Here is an 18,363-nt window from a genome sequence, read left to right on the forward strand (position 1 = left end):
GAGTATGAAACTCCATCCCGAGGTAAGTCAGTGATTGGGTCGGTGTCAGATTTGACTTTGGGAAATTGATGATCCACCCGAACCTCTGGAGAGTCTCCAGAGCAATGGTCAGGCTGTGTTGACATGCCACCCGGGAGGGTGCCTTGACTAGAAGATCGTCTAAGTAAGGGATCACCGAGTGGCCCTGAGAGTGTAGGACCGCCACCACTGCTGCCATGACCTTGGTGAAGACCCGTGGGGCTGTCGCCAGGCCGAAAGGCAGTGCCACGAACTGAAGGTGTTCGTCCCCGATGGCGAAACGCAGGAAGCGTTGATGCTCTGGTGCAATCGGCACATGGAGATAAGCATCCCTGATGTCGATTGATGCTAGGAAGTCTCCTTGGGACATCGAGGCGATGACAGAGCGGAGAGATTCCATCCGGAACCGTCTGGTTCTCACGTGTCTGTTGAGCAGTTTGAGGTCCAGAACGGGACGGAATGATCCGTCCTTTTTTGGCACCACGAACAAGTTGGAGTAAAAACCGCGACCACGTGCGTGAAGGGGAACGGGGATCACAACTCCTTCTGCCTTCAGAATGTTCACCGCCTGAAAAAGAGCATCGGCTCACTCGGGGGGCGGAGATGTTCTGAAGAAACGAATCGGAGGACGAGAACTGAGCTCTATCCTGTAACCGTGAGACAGAATGTCTCTCACCCATCGGTCTTGGACATGTGGCCACCAGGCGTCGCAAAAGCGGGAGAGCCTGCCACCGACCGAGGATGCGGTTTGGGGAGGCCGAAAGTCATGAGGAGGCCGCCTTGGGGGCGGCTCCTCCGGCGGTCTTTTTAGGACGTGACTTAGACCGCCATGAATCAGAGTTCCTCTGGCCCTTCTCTGACCTGTTGGACGTGGAGGAATGGGACCTGGCTGAGGGCCGAAAGGACCGAAACCTGGGTTGTATCTTTCGCTGCTGAGGTCTGTTTGGTTTGGACTGGGGTAAGGACGAGTCCTTTCCCTTGGATTGTTTAATAATTTCGTCCAATTGCTCGCCAAACAAACGGTCGCCAGAAAATGGCAAACCGGTTAAGAACTTCTTGGAAGCAGAGTCTGCCTTCCATTCGCGTAGCCACATGGCCCTGCGGACTGCCACCGAATTGGCGGATGCTACCGCTGTACGGCTCGCAGAGTCCAGGACGGCGTTCATGGCGTAGGACGAAAAAGCCGACGCCTGAGAAGTCAAAGACACAACCTGCGGAGTAGAGGTACATGTGACCGCATTAATCTCAGACAGACAAGCTGAGATAGCTTGGAGTGCCCACACGGCTGCAAAGGCCGGAGCAAAAGACGCACCTATGGCTTCATAGATGGATTTCATCAGGAGCTCTATTTGCCTGTCAGTGGCATCCTTGAGCGATGAACCATCTGCCACTGATACTACGGATCTAGCCGCCAGTCTAGAGACTGGAGGATCCACCTTGGGACACTGAGCCCAACCCTTAACTACGTCAGGGGGGAAGGGGTAACGTGTGTCATTAAGGCGCTTAGTAAAGCGCTTGTCCGGAAATGCTCTGTGCTTCTGGACAGCATCTCTGAAGTTAGAGTGATCGAAAAACGCACTCCCGTGTGCGTTTGGGAAACCTAAACTGGTGTTCTCCTGCTGTGAAGCCGACTCCTCTATAGGTGGAGTTGGAGGAGAAAGTTCTAGCACCTGGTTGATGGACGCTATAAGGTCATTTACTATGGCGTCCCCTTCCGGTGTATCAAGATTGAGAGCAACGTCAGGGTCAGAGCCCTGAGCTGCGACCTCCGCTTCATCCTCCAGAGAGTCCTCATGCTGAGACCCTGAACAGCGTGATGAAGTCGGGGAAGGTTCCCAGCGAGCCCGCTTAGCCGGTCTGGGACTGTGGTCCGTGTCGGAGTCCTCCCCCGTGGGACCTAGGTGTCACCCCAGGAGCACTTTGCTGCGCCGACCGAGGGGGGCCTGGGGGTAATGAACTGCCCTGGGCCTGTGATACCGGTCTGGACTGCAAGGCTTCTAGTATCTTAGCAGACCATCTGTCCATAGACTGAGCCATGGATTGTGAAAGGGACTCAGAGTTTCTCAGCCAAAACTGCAAACTCTGTCCCTGCCACCTGGACAGTGGAAGCCGGTGGTTCTACCTGAGCCGAGGGTCCCACCAGTGCCTGAGGCTCCGGCTGAGTGAGTGCCACAGGGGCCGAGCATGGCACACAATGAGGGTAGGTGGAACCTGCAGGTAACATAGCCGCACAAGAGGTACAAGTTGCAAAATAAGCCTGTGCCTTGGCACCCTTGCTCTTTGCGGACGACATGCTGTTGTCTCCTCTTAGAGTAATCAGTGAGGGTATATAGCCAAAGGCAAATAATGCGGCCGAACAGAGAAAATGTATACAATATATAAATATATATACCGTATTTTTCGCTTTATAAGACGCACTTTTGTTCCCCCAAATTTTGGGGGAAAGTAGGGGGTGCGTCTTATAATCCGAATATACGGGGGGGGGGGTGTATATATATATATATATACACACACTACAGAGTCCAGGGGAGGTGCGGGCAGCTCTGGAGCTCTGCTGGGGGGACTTGTGAAAGCTGGGAGCAGCAGACTTTGATCTCCTGCACCCGCTCATATAATATGCACAGCTGCTGTCCACCACCATGGTGCTGAAAGTGCACCGCGGCGATAGGCTGGGGCAGCAGTGTATATTATATCTGCCTGCCCCTTCTTTGATTGCACATGCCCACTCCCCCGTGTTAGCTATGTCCCCTATGCTGCTGCAAACAGTAAAATAATAAACTTTTTACTCACCTCCTCCAGCGTGTCTGCCAGGCCTCCCTCCTGCTGCTGTGATAAGGCACAAGAGATTTCACTCTGCCGTGCCGATCACATGACCGGCCGAGAACCAGGAAATGCAGGAGGCCGGAGATCAACCCCGAGGAGGGGGACACAGACAGGACAATGCTGGAGAAGGTAAGGAAAGTTTATTTTCCTAAAAGCAGCAGCATGGGGCGATATATAACACAGGGAGCTGTGTGCCAGCAATAGTGGGCCATGTGCCAGCAATAGTGGGCCGTGTGCCGCCACATGGGGCCATGTGCCAGCAATAGTGGGCCGTGTGCAGCCACATGGGGCCATGTGCCGCCACATGGGGCCATGTGCCAGCAATAGTGGGCTGTGTGCAGCCACATGGGGCCGTGTGCCACCACATGGGGCCGTGTGCCGCCACATGGGGCCGTGTGCAGCCACATGGGGCCATGTGCCAGCAATAGTGGGCCGTGTGCAGCCACATGAGGCCATGTGCCAGCAATAGTGGGCCATGTGCCGCCACATGGGGCCGTGTGCCGCCACATGGGGCCGTGTGCCGCCACATGGGGCCGTGTGCCGCCACATGGGGCCATGTGCCAGCAATAGTGGGCCGTGTGCAGCCACATGGGGCCGTGTGCCGCCACATGGGGCCGTGTGCCGCCACATGGGGCCGGGTGCCGCCACATGGGGCCATGTGCCAGCAATAGTGGGCTGTGTGCCGCCACATGGGGCCATGTGCCAGCAATAGTGGGCTGTGTGCAGCCACATGGGGCCGTGTGCAGCCACATGGGGCCGTGTGCAGCCACATGGGGCCGTGTGCAGCCACATGGGGCCGTGTGCAGCCACATGGGGCCGTGTGCAGCCACATGGGGCCATGTGCCAGCAATAGTGGGCCGTGTGCAGCCACATGAGGCCATGTGCCAGCAATAGTGGGCCATGTGCCGCCACATGGGGCCGTGTGCCGCCACATGGGGCCGTGTGCCGCCACATGGGGCCATGTGCCAGCAATAGTGGGCCGTGTGCAGCCACATGGGGCCGTGTGCAGCCACATGGGGCCGTGTGCAGCCACATGGGGCCGTGTGCAGCCACATGGGGCCGTGTGCAGCCACATGGGGCCGTGTGCAGGCACATGGGGCCGTGTGCAGGGCACATGGGGCCGTGTGCCGCCACAGTGGGCCGTGTGCCGCCACAGTGGGCCGTGTGCCGCCACAGTGGGCCGTGTGCCGCCACAGTGGGCCGTGTGCCGCCACAGTGGGGCCGTGTGCCGCCACAGTGGGCCGTGTGCCAGCCACAGTGGGCCGTGTGCCAGCCACAGTGGGCTGTGTGCCAGCCATAGAGGATGTGTGCCAGGCATAGGGGACATGTGGCATCACTGGGCCATATCCAGATTCAGAGGGCTAATTTTAGGATCGGGGGGGCTATGAGGGACATATACCCTATATGATTTGTCAGACGGACACTGGCATTATAAGACGGACCCCATTTATTAAAAAATTCTCTATTCCTTCACCAAATTTGGGGGTGCGTCTTATAATCAGGTGCGTCTTATAAAGCGAAAAATACGGTATACACTTCGGCACCCAAGGGGGCCAGCACCTATAACCTGTGCGGCTTACCGACCGCCCAAAGCGGTTGTGTGACCACCAGATTCCCTGCCTGGGCCTCCCAGAGCTGTAGAGCTCGTTCTGAATTCCTCCACCGGCAGAAGTGATTATAACAATGGCTGCCAGCGTTCTCAGAGGAGGATGGAGCCGTGGGCGTGATTAATAAAGTGCGGGAATCTGGTGCCGCTCAGTGAGGGGGGAGGAGGATACCTAAGTATGCTCCAGCCCTCACTGCCAACGTCTAGTCGAGCGTCCCGCCCTTACCCCTGACTGGCAGGCCCGGGGGCGGGAGTTATGGTACTAGGCCGCAGAAGCCGGGGACTAAATTTAATAACGCGGCCGGCAAACAGGCGCGGTCGGCGCGGTAGTCCCGGCGTCACAAAAAACACAGCAGCCGCTGCAGCGTCTGTTACACAGGCGATCCATGCGCCGTCCCCAAGGGGACACAGAGTACCTCTTAGAAGCAGGGCCTGTCCCTGATGATAGCCAGTCTCCTGTCCGTCAGATTCCCCCAGGGGCTGCGGAGGGAGCCCGGTCCCAGTGCATGGTGGCCGGTTAGGATCCCACTTCTCCCAGAGCCTCTAAGGGATGGGGAAGGAAAACGGCATGTGGCTCCAGCCTTTGTACCCGCAATGGGTACCTCAACCTTAACAGCACCGCCGATATTAGTGGGGTGAGAAGGGAGCATGCCGGGGGCCCTGTGGGGGGCCCTCTTTTCTTCCATCCGATAAAATCAGCAGCTACTGCTGACTAAATGTGGAGCTTGCGTGAATGTGTGCCTCCTTCAACACAAAGCATAAAACTGATGGGCCCGTGATGCACGGGAGGGTGTATAGGCAGAGGGGAGGGGTTACACTTTTTAAAGTGTAATACTTTGTGTGGCCTCCGGAGGCAGAAGCTATACACCCAATTGTCTGGGTCTCCCAATGGAGCGACAAAGAAAAGTCATGTTTTACTTTCTGCTGAGACTATCTATAGAAAAGCAGAGCTGCAGTGTAAAGCATGGCGGACAGACGTGGAAAAAGAGCAGCTGGAGTCTAGAGTAATAAAGTGGATTTATGATAATCACAGCAAGGGTGAGCTGGAGGCACTGACAGCACCTGGGGTATGACGTAGCAGAGCTGAAAATGTACAGCAAGTTTGTCACTTACTTACATATATCCATTGTGACATGGACAAAAATATTTACTTTCCCTATAAATTTCTGAATTAAAAATGCTGCAAACTTGGTATCTCTCCGCTCGTACTGACAAAGATTCAGTTGGAACAGAAAATTATAGAAAATAAAAAAAAAATAAAACAAAAAAGAGAATTTTGCTTACTTACCGTAAATTCTTTTTCTTATAGTTCCGTAATGGGAGACCCAGACCATGGGTGTATAGCTTCTGCCTCCGGAGGACACACAAAGTACTACACTAAAAAGTGTAGCTCCTCCCTCCGAGCATATACACCCCCTGGATTACCAAATCTAGCCAGTTTAGTGCAAAAGCTGAAGGAGAATAGCCACCCACAAGTAGAGATAGAGCAAAAAACCGGAACAACCGGAGCCTCTGTCTACAACAACAGCCGGTGAAAACACACGGAACAAGAAAACTGCCAACAGGGAGGGTGCTGGGTCTCCCATTACGGAACTATAAGAAAAAGAATTTACGGTAAGTAAACAAAATTCTCTTTCTTCATCGTTCCTATGGGAGACCCAGACCATGGGACGTCTCAAAGCAGTCCATGGGTGGGAATAAACAGAAAACTGAGAAGTAGGCGAAACCTAACTTCACAAATGGGCGACAGCCGCCTGAAGGATGCGTCTGCCCAAGCTCGCATCTGCCGAAGCATGAGCATGCACTTGGTAGTGCTTCGAAAAGGTTGTGCAGACTAGACCAAGTGGCAGCCTGACAGACCTGCTGAGCCGTAGCCTGGTGCCTGAAAGCCCAAGAGGCACCGACAGCTCTGGTCAAGTGCGCCTTGATCCCCGGCAGGGGAGGCACCTGAGTACACTGGTAAACATCGGATATGGCCGACCTAATCCAACGAGCTAGGGTCGGTTTAGAAGCCGAGAGACCCTTGCGCTGACCTGTGGTCAGCACAAAAAGAGAGGTGCACCGCCTAAGAACAGCGGTGCGTGACACATAGATCCGGAGCGCCCGCACCAGATCTAAAGTATGCAACGCTTTCTCAAAGCGATGAACAGGAGCCGGACAAAAGAAAGGCAATGAAATGTCCTGGTTAAGGTGGAAAGGAGACACCACCTTAGGAAGAAAGTCCGGAGTCGGACGGAGAACCACCTTGTCTTGATGAAAAACCAAAAAAGGTGACTCCGAAGAGAGCGCAGCCAAATCAGAGACTCTCCTGAGAGAAGTTATGGCCACCAGAAAGACGACTTTCTGTGAAATTCGAAACAAAGAAACCTCCCTAAGAGGCTCAAAGGGGGGTTTCTGTAAGGCCGTGAGGACCAGATTAAGGTCCCAGGGATCCAAAGGCCGCCGGTAAGGCGGAATGATGTGAGATGCGCCCTGCTTGAAGGTGCGCACCTGGGCCAGTCGGGCGATACGCAGCTGGAACAACACTGACAGAGCCGAGACCTGTCCCTTAAAGGAATTGAGGGATAGTCCTAGCTGTAGACCGGACTGTAGAAAGGACAGGATGGTCGGCAAGGAAAAAGGCCAAGGGGCATGGCCGGAAGAACGACACCAGGACAGGAAAATTCTCCAAGTCCTGTGGTAAATTTTGGCCGAGGAAGACTTCCGAGCCTGAGTCATAGTGGAGATGACTTCGGAAGGAATGCCGGAAACCGTCAGGATCCAGGACTCAAGAGCCACGCCGTCAATCTGAGAGCTGCAGAATTCTGGCGGAAAAACGGACCTTGTGAGAGAAGGTCTGGGCGGTCCGGAAGATGCCACGGCACCTCTACGGACAGACAGAGCAGGTCTGGGTACCAAGCTCGCCTAGGCCAGTCTGGAGCAATGAGTATGACCCGACGGCCCTCCATTCTGATCTTGCGCAGAACTCTGGGCAAGAGAGCTAGAGGGGGAAACACGTAGGACAGTCAAAACTGGGACCAGTCTTGAACCAGAGCGTCCGCTGCAAAGGCCTGAGGATCGTGGGAGCGAGCCACGTAAACCGGGACCTTGTTGTTGTGCCGGGATGCCATTAGATCCACTTCCGGAGTGCCCCACTTGCGGCAGATCGACCGGAACACTGCCGGATGCAGAGCCCACTCGCCGTTGTCCACGGTTTGACGGCTGAGATAATCTGCCTCCCAGTTTTCTACGCCTGGGATGTGGACTGCGGATATGGTGGACTTGGAATCCTCCGTCCACTGAAGGATGCGTTGAATCTCCAACATTGCCAGGCGGCTGCGAGTCCCGCCCTGGTGATTGATGTAGGCAACTGCTGTTGCGTTGTCTGACTGGACTCGATTGTGCTTGCCCGCCAACAGGTGGTGAAAGGCTACGAGAGCTAAGAGCACAGCTCTGATTTCCAGCACATTGATCGAGAGGGCTGATTCGGACGGAGTCCAAGTGCCCTGTGCTCGGTGGTGGAGAAATACTGCTCCCCAGCCGGATAGACTGGCATCCGTGGTGAGGATCACCCAGGACGGGGTCAGGAAGGAGCATCCCTGAGACAGAGAGAGGGGCCGAAGCCACCACTGAAGAGAGCTCCTGGTCTGTGGCGACAGAGCCACCAACCTGTGCAAGGAAGAAGTCCGCTTGTCCCAACAGCGGAGACACTCCGCTGACAGTCTGCACTGGATGAAGCCTTGACAAGAAGGTCGTCCAGGTACGGAATCACTGCCAACCCCTGGAGGTGCAGAACCGCAACCACTGCTGCCATGACCTTGGTAAATACTCGAGGGGCCGTGGCTAACCCGAAGGGGAGAGCCACGAATTGGAAATGTTCCTCTCCGATTGCAAAACGTAGCCAACGCTGGTGTGAAACTGCAATTGGCCCATGCAGATAGGCATCTCTGATGTCGATGGATGCCAGGAAATCTCCCTGGGTCATTGAGGCAATGACTGATCGCAGAGACTCCATGCGAAAATGCCGCACCTGAACATGCTTGTTGAGAAGCTTGAGATCCAGGATGGGCCGGAAGGAACCGTCCTTTTTGGGGACTAGGAAGAGATTTGAGTAAAAACCTCTGAACCGTTCCCTGGCGGGAACCGGTACAATTACTCCGTTGGCCTGCAAGGATGCCACGGCCTGAGAGAAGGCGGCGGCCTTGGAGCAGGGGGGAGTTGACAGAAAAAATCTGTTTGGCGGGCTGGAAGAGAACTCTATCCTGTAGCCGTGGGAGATGATATCCCGCACCCACTGATCGGAGACGTGTTGAAACCACACGTCGCCAAAGTGGGAGAGCCTGCCACCGACCAAGGACGTTGCTGGCTCGGCCAGATAGTCAAGAGGAGGCTGCCTTGGTGGCAGCAGCTCCTGCGGACTTTTGCGGACGCGGCTTCTTGCGCCAGGTGGGCTTCTGGTCCCTGGCTGAGTTAGTGGACGAGGCCGAGGGCTTAGAGGACGACCAGTTAGAGGAACGAAAGGAACGAAACCTCGACTGGTACCTGCCCTGGACAGGTTTCCTGGTTTTGGTCTGTGGCAAGGAAGTACTCTTCCCGCCAGTAGCCTCCTTAATTATTTCATCCACCGAACAGCCTGGACCCAGCAAATGGGAGCCCAGCAAGGTACTTCTTTGAGGAAGCATCTGCCTTCCACTCTCGAAGCCACAAGATCCTGCGGATAGCGAGGGAATTAGCGGAGGCCACCGCAGTGCGGTGAGAAGCCTCCAGCATGGCAGACATGGCGTAGGCTGAAGAGGCTGAAGCCTGGGAAGTTAAGGCAACCAATTCAGGCATAGAGTCCCTAGTGAGGGAATGCATCTCCTCTAGGGAAGCAGAGATGGCTTTGAGAGCCCACACTGCTGCAAAGGATGGGGAGAACGAGGCCCCTGCCGCCTCATATACAGACTTGGCCAAGAGGTCAACCTGGCGGTCAGTGGGATCCTTAAGTGAGGTGCCATCAGCTACAGATACAACTGTCCGGGCTGAGAGTCTAGACACCGGAGGGTCTACCTTTGGTGAGTGAGCCCACTCCTTGACCACCTCTGGTGGAAAAGGAAAACGGTCATCAGAACCACGCTTTGGGAAGCGTTTGTCAGGACAGGCCCTGGGCTTGGACACAGTGGCCTGAAAACTGGAGTGGTTAAAGAACACACTCCTTGTTCTCTTAGGCAAGGTAAACTGGTGCTTTTCTGCCAGAGAGGGTTGCTCCTCTGATACTGGTGGATTGAGGTCCAGTACAGACTTAATGGACGCAATCAAATCACTAACATCTGCATCACCCTCGGTCAGATCAATGGGGCACATGGAGGTAGCGTCCGAGCCCCCAGTAAAGACATCCTCCTCGTCCTGCGAGTCGGCTCGTGAATCGGAGCCGCGGGACGAGGAAGGAGAGGGGACCCTGCGTCTCCTTTTAGGAGGACGGGGTCTGGGAGCAGATGAAGAATCCTCTGTGAGCTCTGCAGAGCGAGCCGAAGCAGCAGAGGCGCCCTGAGAAGGGGGCTGATGCAAGGTTAGCAGAGTCCGGGACAGCTGTCCCATGGAGTCGGCAAAGGACTGGGAGATAGACTTAGAAAACAATTCTACCCAAGCCGGGGGTTCAGCCACCGGGGCCGGAGCAGCCGGAGGGACCACTGGGGAGACTCCAGGCTGAGGCACCACCATGTTAGAGCAGGCATCACAATGTGGATATGAGCTCGGTTCAGGCAGTATGAGCTGACATGCAGTGCATATTGAGTACAGCCTTTCAGCCTTGCTCCTAGTGACAGACATGATGCTGAGGTGGAGGCTCTGCAGGAAAGAACACACACCTTCAGAATGATCCCCAGAGAGTGTATAAGAAAGTCCACAACCAGAGGTTGTGGCTTACCAGACCGTTTTGTGTGCCCTCCGGATCCCACAGTTCGGACCCCCAGACAGGTTGCAGAGATGCAGCAGCCAGCGCCGATCAGTGTGAGAACGCTGATAAAATGGCGCCGGAGTGAGGAGGGGGGGCGGGGCCTAGTCCAAGAGCGGGAACCGGAGGGCCAAGGAGATATACAGGGGAGGGAAACATCTCCTCAGAGAGGAGTGTCCTCCCCTGTGCTGAACGGCCGGTGGGCGGCGCCGCACTGTCCCTCTGCATGACTGACATGCAGGGGCAGTGAAAACGAAAGTAGGCCGCAGCCGAAGCCGGGGCCTAAATTTTACAATGCGGCCGGCGCGCAGGCACCCTCGGCGCGGTTCTCTGGTGAAAACCGGATAACCGGCCGGAAATGTCACAAAGGTTGCATAACACACTCTCCCCAACATTAAAGTGCAAGGGACCCCCCTGACAATAACGTCTCAATACTTCGCTTGTGAGACGCAGGGCCAGGTCCCTGAGGGATGAGTGCTCCGTCCGGCAGGGTCCTGAAAGGGCAGCGGATGGAGACCGGTCTCCTGCAAGGCAGTGAGAACCGTGCTGGCTCCCACTTCAAGCCAGAGCCCGAGGCATGTAAGGCTCCAGCCTTGAAATCAACCTTAACAACACAGCCGACACAGTGGGGTGAGAAGGGACATGCCGGTGGTCCAGCTTGGACCCGCTTTTCTTTAAACTCTTTAAAATCAAAAATCAGATGAGAATGCATGTGTGGATGTGTGCCTCCTGAACACAAAGCATTGAACTGGCTATATTTGGTTATCCAGGGGGTGTATATGCTCGGAGGGAGGAGCTACACTTTTTAGTGTAGTACTTTGTGTGTCCTCCGGAGGCAGAAGCTATACACCCATGGTCTGGGTCTCCCATAAGGAACGATGAAGAAAAACAAACAAAAATAATATTCAAACTGCCGTTTTTTCCCCACATTAAAAACATTTTACATATCAGTCTGACACAAATAAATGAGAGGCATACAGTGATTCCCCAAAAATAAGACCTCCCCAGAAAATAAGACGTAGCAGGAGCTTTCAGGGATGCTTAAATATAAGACATCCCCTGAAAGTAAGACCTAGCCGCGGCCAACAATGAAGTGTCCGTGCAGCAGTAAAAAAGTTAGACACTAGAGGACACTTCATCATAGACAGCGGACACTCCCTAAAGAAAGAAGAAGAGAGAAGACTCCCCCGATCATACTCACCAGACGCCAGAGCAGGTGAGCGCATCAAGGTCCTGTGGCAGAACACACAAACACACACACACACACACACACACACACTCTCAACAGATCGCATACACACACTCACCACATCCAGCGATATCACTTGATTCTTGGCGGCGATACTGTGCAGTGCAGTGACCTTTCAGGACCTGCCGGAGGATCGCATGGCCGGAAGCATGAGGTATCACCGGATGTTGTGAGTGTGTGCACGCAATTGTACCGGTATGTGCGATATTGCGAGTGTGTGTGAGTGTATGCGATCGGATGTGTGCGTGTATGCTGTCTGATGTGTGAGTGTGGGTGTGTGTATACGATCAGATCTGTGAGTCTCGGCAGGAGGCAGAGGAGGACGGCGTGCAGCACAGCTGCCTGGAGCGCCCACCGGAGAACACAGGGAGGAATGATGTGAAAGGTGTGTGTGTGTGTGTGTGTGTGTGTGTGTGTGTGTGTGTGTGTGTGTGTGAGAGAGTGTGAGTGTGAGAGAGAGAGAGAGAGACTGTGTTCTGATGTGTGAGTGTCGGACAGACGCAGGGGAGCACAGCTGCTGGGAGATCACAGGGAGGAATGATGTGGAATGTGGTGTGTGTGTGTTCTGATGTGTGTGTGTCGGCCAGACGCAGGGGAGCATAGCTGCTTGGAGATCACAGGGAGGAATGATGTGGAATGCAGTGCGTGTGTGTGTGTGTGTGTGTGTGTGTGTGTGTGTGTGTGTGTGTGTGTGTGTGTGTGTGTGTGTGTGTGTGATGTATGCGAGTGTCAGTCAAATGTAGGGGAGCACAGCTGCTGGGAGATCACAGGGGGGAATGATGTGGAATCTGATGTGTGTGTGTCTGTATGAGTACGAGTGAGTGTGATGTGATCTATGTGAGTGTCAACCAGACGCAGGGGAGGCGTGCAGCACACCTGCTGGAAGATCACAGGAGGATCTGGAAGCCAGACGCCCGGGGCTGCTAAGTATGACGATCCTGGGAAGAGGAGGGTCTGATTTTTGTGGGGGGTAAACTTACCCCCAACCATGTCTGCTTGAGAATAAGACACCCCCTGAAAATAAGACCTAGTGCTTTTTTGAGGGCAAAAAAAAATAAATAAATAAGACAGTGTCTTATTTTCAGGGAAATGGTATTATCAGACGGCTTGTACTTACTTTTCCTTGTTTGGAGGAGTTTAATTTGATGGCAGACACTTTGCCCACATGGTCACCGACAAACACCCGCAGAGCTGTGTTGTCCCAGCAGAGGGCGGTCACCTTGCGACCCTTGTGCTCCGAGGACACGTAGATCCTTTCTGGTTTCCCGCGACGTTCCTGGTTTAATTCCCAGACGACCACGATTCCCTGACTGTAGGAACATAGTGAGTGGAGTGATCACACGTGGACCTCTAAACCCATAGTCAATTTTATCTTATATGACATTGTTCTCTGTTATCAGCCACCTCAGGCCAACAAAAGGTGAATAGAATGACCAAGAGGGATTCCAGATTCTTAGATTTAAGCCCATAATGTCCATAAAGCTTGTTTCAATAAGGGGCATCGGCCCCACCTACATAACATTAGGATTCATCGGTGTCATTTATCAAACACAGTGACAAAAGCACAGCTCTACATAGTGACAACAAGCTATAATATCCAGGGCGCAGCAGGGGAATCCCCCCAAAAAGAATTGTGTAATGGGAATTCCCAGATGTTAGTTTGTATAATGAAAAGTTCTGCAGCTTTATTACATTTTATGTTTCAATTCCTCACTATGTTCAAGATCTCTGCTTGCTGTCAATGAATGGGGTTATTCCTGTTTACATCAAGGGTCTCTTCAGATCTTTTTCATTCTCACACCCCAAGGAATTGTTTCACTTGTATCCAATGCAGACAATCCTCTGAGATAAGATGTCTCAAGGTGGATACATTTTATCTGCACTGATACATTGTAGCAAATCATCATGACAGGAGATGGATTTGTGCTGCTGATAAGTTCTGCCACCAACTAGATACGAGTTGTCTCGAACCCTCGGTTGTTGGCAGTATTAGCTCTATAAACAGGTCTTCTTAGCTCTATAAACAGGTCTTCTTCACCTGTTTGTTCCATTCACTGACTGCAAGCGGAGAACTTGAAAAATTGCAGAAATCTCCATTTGTGCATTTCTATATATTTTGATCCTACACGAAGAAATTACAACAAAGTCAATACCTAGTTGCAACAGCGACAAAGTCATCATCATGGGGGCAGCAGGCGACCCTGGAGATGGCACCTTCCTGAAACCCCAACAAAGGCAAGGTTAACGATGGCAATCACAAAAGAGGACACCCCGAAATAAACACCCTTTGTTGTACCTTGTGGGTAAGGAATAGCCTCTGTTTCCAGCCGTCCTTCTGAATGAGGTTCAGGCCTCCCCCTGAACTGCCGAGAGCGAGCCATCTCCTGGACACGGCCAAACACGTGCACTACAAACACCAGCAACAAATACACAGCAATGAGACTCACATCAATGTAAAGATGGTGGCGGCTCCGCCAAACCTCAAGAACGCCGCTCGCAATTTATAGGGCTCTCCTGTTTTATGTGACCATTGCATGATTAAATATATTGCAACTTTCGAATATAGTTGTTTCAAATCCTCGCCATCTTCTCTATCTCTGCTTGCTGTCAGTGATCGGCTCACACCCAGACTCTGAAATCTGATACATTGTAACAAACACATCTGTCCAGGTCTAAAGGTGGTGTCACACATAGCGACGCAGCTGCGATCACAACCAGCGATCTGACCTTATCAGGATCGCTGCTGCGTCGTTACATGGTCGCTGGTGAGCTGTCAAACAGGCAGATATCACCAGCGACCAGCCCCCAGCCACGCATGAAAGAGTAACTAAGGTAAATATCAGGTAACCAAGGAAAGCACTTCTCTTGGTTACCCAATATTTACCTTAGTTACTAGCGTCCGCCACTCTCACGCTGCCAGTGCTGGCTCCCTGTTCCCTGCACTCCTGGCCAGAGTACACATCGGGTTAATTACCTGATGTGTACTCCAGCTACGTGTGCAGGGAGCAGGGACTGGCAGTGCGAGAGTGGCGGACGCTAGTAACTAAGGTAAATATCGGGTAACCAAGGAAAGGGCTTCTTGGTTACCCGATGTTTACCGTGGTTACAGCTTACCGCAGGCTGCTAGACGCCGGCTCCTGCTCCCTGCACATTCAGTTGTTGCTCTCTCGCTGTCACACACAGCGATGTGCGCTTCACAGCGGGAGAGCAACGTCCAAAAAATAAGCAGGACATTCAGCAACAACCGGCGACCTCACAGCAGGGGCCAGCTCGTTGCTGGATGTCACACACAGCGACAGCGACGTCGCTGCTACGTCACAGAAAATGGTGACTTAGCAGCGACGCCATTGTCGTCATCGCTATGTGTGACACCACCTTAATACTTCACCAATGCTGAAGGATTTGTTACAATTGTACACAGTTTTCACAATTCTTTGCAGTAGGAATACAGAAGCTGAAACGTGATGGTTTGCTACAATGTATCAGAGTAAAGACTTGTTTACAGCCCCCGGATGCAAAGAAGAAAGTATTTATTCACTGCCATAAAGCAGAGATAATATAACGAATGAAATATAGGGCAAGCAATGTCTCTTCTATTATGAATGACACTTTCTGTATATAAGCAAAAAAAAAAAACAGTTTTGATACCTTTAATCTGCTGGAATCTAAGCGCAGGGCGGACAGCAAGGGGTCGAGGGAGTCAAATTCTGCCAGGACATGGCTGGGGGCTTCTGGCACAGGGGAACTCATGGAGGAAAGACTGTCCTTTACTGCACATCCCATTCCCTGAAATGAAAGAAGATACATTAAATTGCAGTAACATTTATCACCACCAGATGGAGTACAATAAATATAATGAAGCTTTGTAGACCAATAGTGTATACGGTATATTCTATGCTTCAGAGCTCCGTGGCCACTACACATATTAGTGTCAAATATTTGCAGCAGTGTCTTAGTCTCAACATTTGTGAGGACCATTTGTATTGCATCAGTTTGTGTCCCTGAAACGTCACCCGTCACTCCGGCGACTTCCCTGTTATTAGGAAATAAAAAACGACTTGTACGAAATCAGAAGAGGAACAGAAGAGCAAAGATAATTATCCACTCCAGATTATGAAACCGTCCACAAGCACTACAGTTACTTCACAGCCGGGGGATGGGAGGAAGAGGCGAGAATCATCAGGGAGATTCCACAGATTAATATTAACCTCCAGGGGGATCCCAGGTCATTATACTTAAATGTTTCTTATACATATCTGATTTCACTCTAGAATGCATACAACTACTATAATACTGCCTCCTAAATACAAGAATATAACTACTATAATACTGCCCATATGTACAAGAATATAACTACTATAATACTGCCCCTATGTACAAGAATATAACTACTATGATACTGTCCCCTATGTACAAGAATATAACTACTATAATACTGCCTCCTATGCACAGGAATATAACTACTATAATACTGCCCCCTATGTACAAGAATATAACTACTATAATACTGCCCCCTATGTACAAGAATATAACTACTATAATACTGTCCCTATGTACAAGAATATAACTACTATAATACTGCCCCCTATGTACAAGAATATAACTACTATAATACTGCCCCCTATGTACAAGAATATAACTACTATAATACTGCCCCCTATGTACAAGAATATAACTACTATAATACTGTCCCCTATGTACAAGAATATAACTACTATGATACTGTCCCCTATGTACAAGAATATAACTACTATAATACTGCCCCTATGTACAAGAATATAACTACTATAATACTGCCCCCTATGTACAAGAATATAACTACTATAATACTGCCCCCTATGTACAAGAATATAACTACTATAATACTGCCCCCTATGTACAAGAATATAACTACTATAATACTGCCCATATGTACAAGAATATAACTACTATAATACTGCCCCCTATGTAGAAGAATATAACTACTATAATACTGCCCCTATGTACAAGAATATAACTACTATAATACTGCCCCCTATATACAAGAATATAACTACTATAATACTGCCCCCTATGTACAAGAATATAACTACTATAATACTGCCCCCTATGTACAAGAATATAACTACTATAATACTGCTCCCTATGTACAAGAATATAACTACTATAATACTGCCCCTATGTACAAGAATATAACTACTATAATACTGCCCCCTATGTACAAGAATATAACTACTATAATACTGCCCCCTATGTACAAGAATATAACTACTATAATACTGCCCCTATGTACAAGAATATAACTACTATAATACTGTCCCCTATGTACAAGAATATAACTACTATAATACTGCTCCTATGTACAAGAATATAACTACCATAATACTGCCCCTATGTACAAGAATATAACTACCATAATACTGCTCCTATGTACAAGAATATAACTACCATAATACTGCCCCTATGTACAATATAAGTACTATAATACTGCTCCTATGTACAAGATTATAACTACTATAATACTGCTCCTGTGTACAAGAATATAACTACTATAATACTGCTCCTGTGTACAAGAATATAACTACTATAATACTGCCCCTATGTACAAGAATATAACTACTATAATACTGCCTCTATGTACAAGAATATAACTACTATAATCCTGGCCTTTTGGGCTTTCTTCCGCTGCAGTGTCTGTTCTCTGCCGGTGATGACGGTGGTTTTGCTCCTCTCCTGTCACATTACATAGGTCTCTGGAGTGCCGCATCCAGGACACAGAATCTGGGCAGCTCTTACAGTACGACTTATGTTCCCGGCCGTTTCCTGCCCATTATTGATCATATTTCAGGTCCTCGTCCTCCTCTGAAGGTCATTACAGAAGTGATGGCGCCGCTGATCTCCTCGGTTATATAAAAAGTGTCCTATGATGTGAATTGTACAATTGAAGGACACTTTGCTCCCCAATTTCTGCCTTTACAAATTATTCATAAATCGCCGCCATGTCCCATTTCATCTGCTACATTCCTTCAATTTGGGAAATCATGGATCAAAAATCAATGGGACCTGAATGATTCTGGATAATCAGAAATTGTGCATAATTTAAAAAATAATTTTATATTGACGTTTGGGGTCAGATTATTAGAGATAGCGGGTTATGTAATTCTCTACGGTTTTCTACACTAACCACCCCTCCCCCAGCCTGATCAGTCTGGTGATGAAGCGGTTAATGAGAGTCACCAGATTCTTTTTTCCTGCAGCTGTGGACCCTGAATGGGGGAAGATGAGCAGAGATCTGTCCTGTCCTGCTGCAATCAGTGACTACCTACAACTTGTAGGATCAGAGACTTATGGATGGATCATGGGGGTAGTAGATCTCAGGCAGGGAGAGGTTAAAAGATCAATATCTCCATTGTATTGGGAGGCGCAGAGCATTGCACTATTTGGCGCTGCGACGTTCGCCGGCGGTCAGAGAATGGCACCGACCTTGCCTGTAGCAACCAATCAGTGCTCAGCTTTCATTTTTCCAGTGCAATATCAGGAATCAAACCTATGTTGTGATTGGTTGCTATGGGCAACAATTTCTTTCATCCTGTTAAATTTGTATTTTTTATTTTTTTGCCTTTTTTTTTTTAAATATGAGAAATGCAATTAAAAAAATAATTCTAAACCTGAGATGTCGTTTTATTGAAATCTCACGCCTCGATGTGTCACTGCGCGGACGGTCCAATAATCGCCATAGCGACCCCGCTTCACGACCAGCGTCCTGTAAAGTGACCC

General features: G+C 50.7%; 1 protein-coding gene across 2 annotated transcripts in view; it reads right to left on the reverse strand.

Moving 5' to 3' along the window:
• Positions 1-18,363, reverse strand: part of HPS5 (HPS5 biogenesis of lysosomal organelles complex 2 subunit 2) — a 58,911-nt gene that overhangs the window by 40,276 nt on the left and 272 nt on the right. For both annotated transcript variants that reach the window (XM_075326954.1, XM_075326955.1), the window contains exons 2-5: positions 15,256-15,393; positions 13,904-14,014; positions 13,761-13,825; positions 12,725-12,917 (exon numbers count right to left, since the gene is read on the reverse strand). In XM_075326954.1, the coding sequence (XP_075183069.1) occupies positions 12,725-12,917; positions 13,761-13,825; positions 13,904-14,014; positions 15,256-15,393 (507 nt within the window). The remainder of the gene's footprint in view (positions 1-12,724; positions 12,918-13,760; positions 13,826-13,903; positions 14,015-15,255; positions 15,394-18,363) is intronic.

Source organism: Anomaloglossus baeobatrachus, chromosome 10 (genome assembly GCF_048569485.1).
Source record: "Anomaloglossus baeobatrachus isolate aAnoBae1 chromosome 10, aAnoBae1.hap1, whole genome shotgun sequence".
In the NCBI taxonomy this organism is placed as follows: Eukaryota; Metazoa; Chordata; class Amphibia; order Anura; family Aromobatidae; genus Anomaloglossus; species Anomaloglossus baeobatrachus.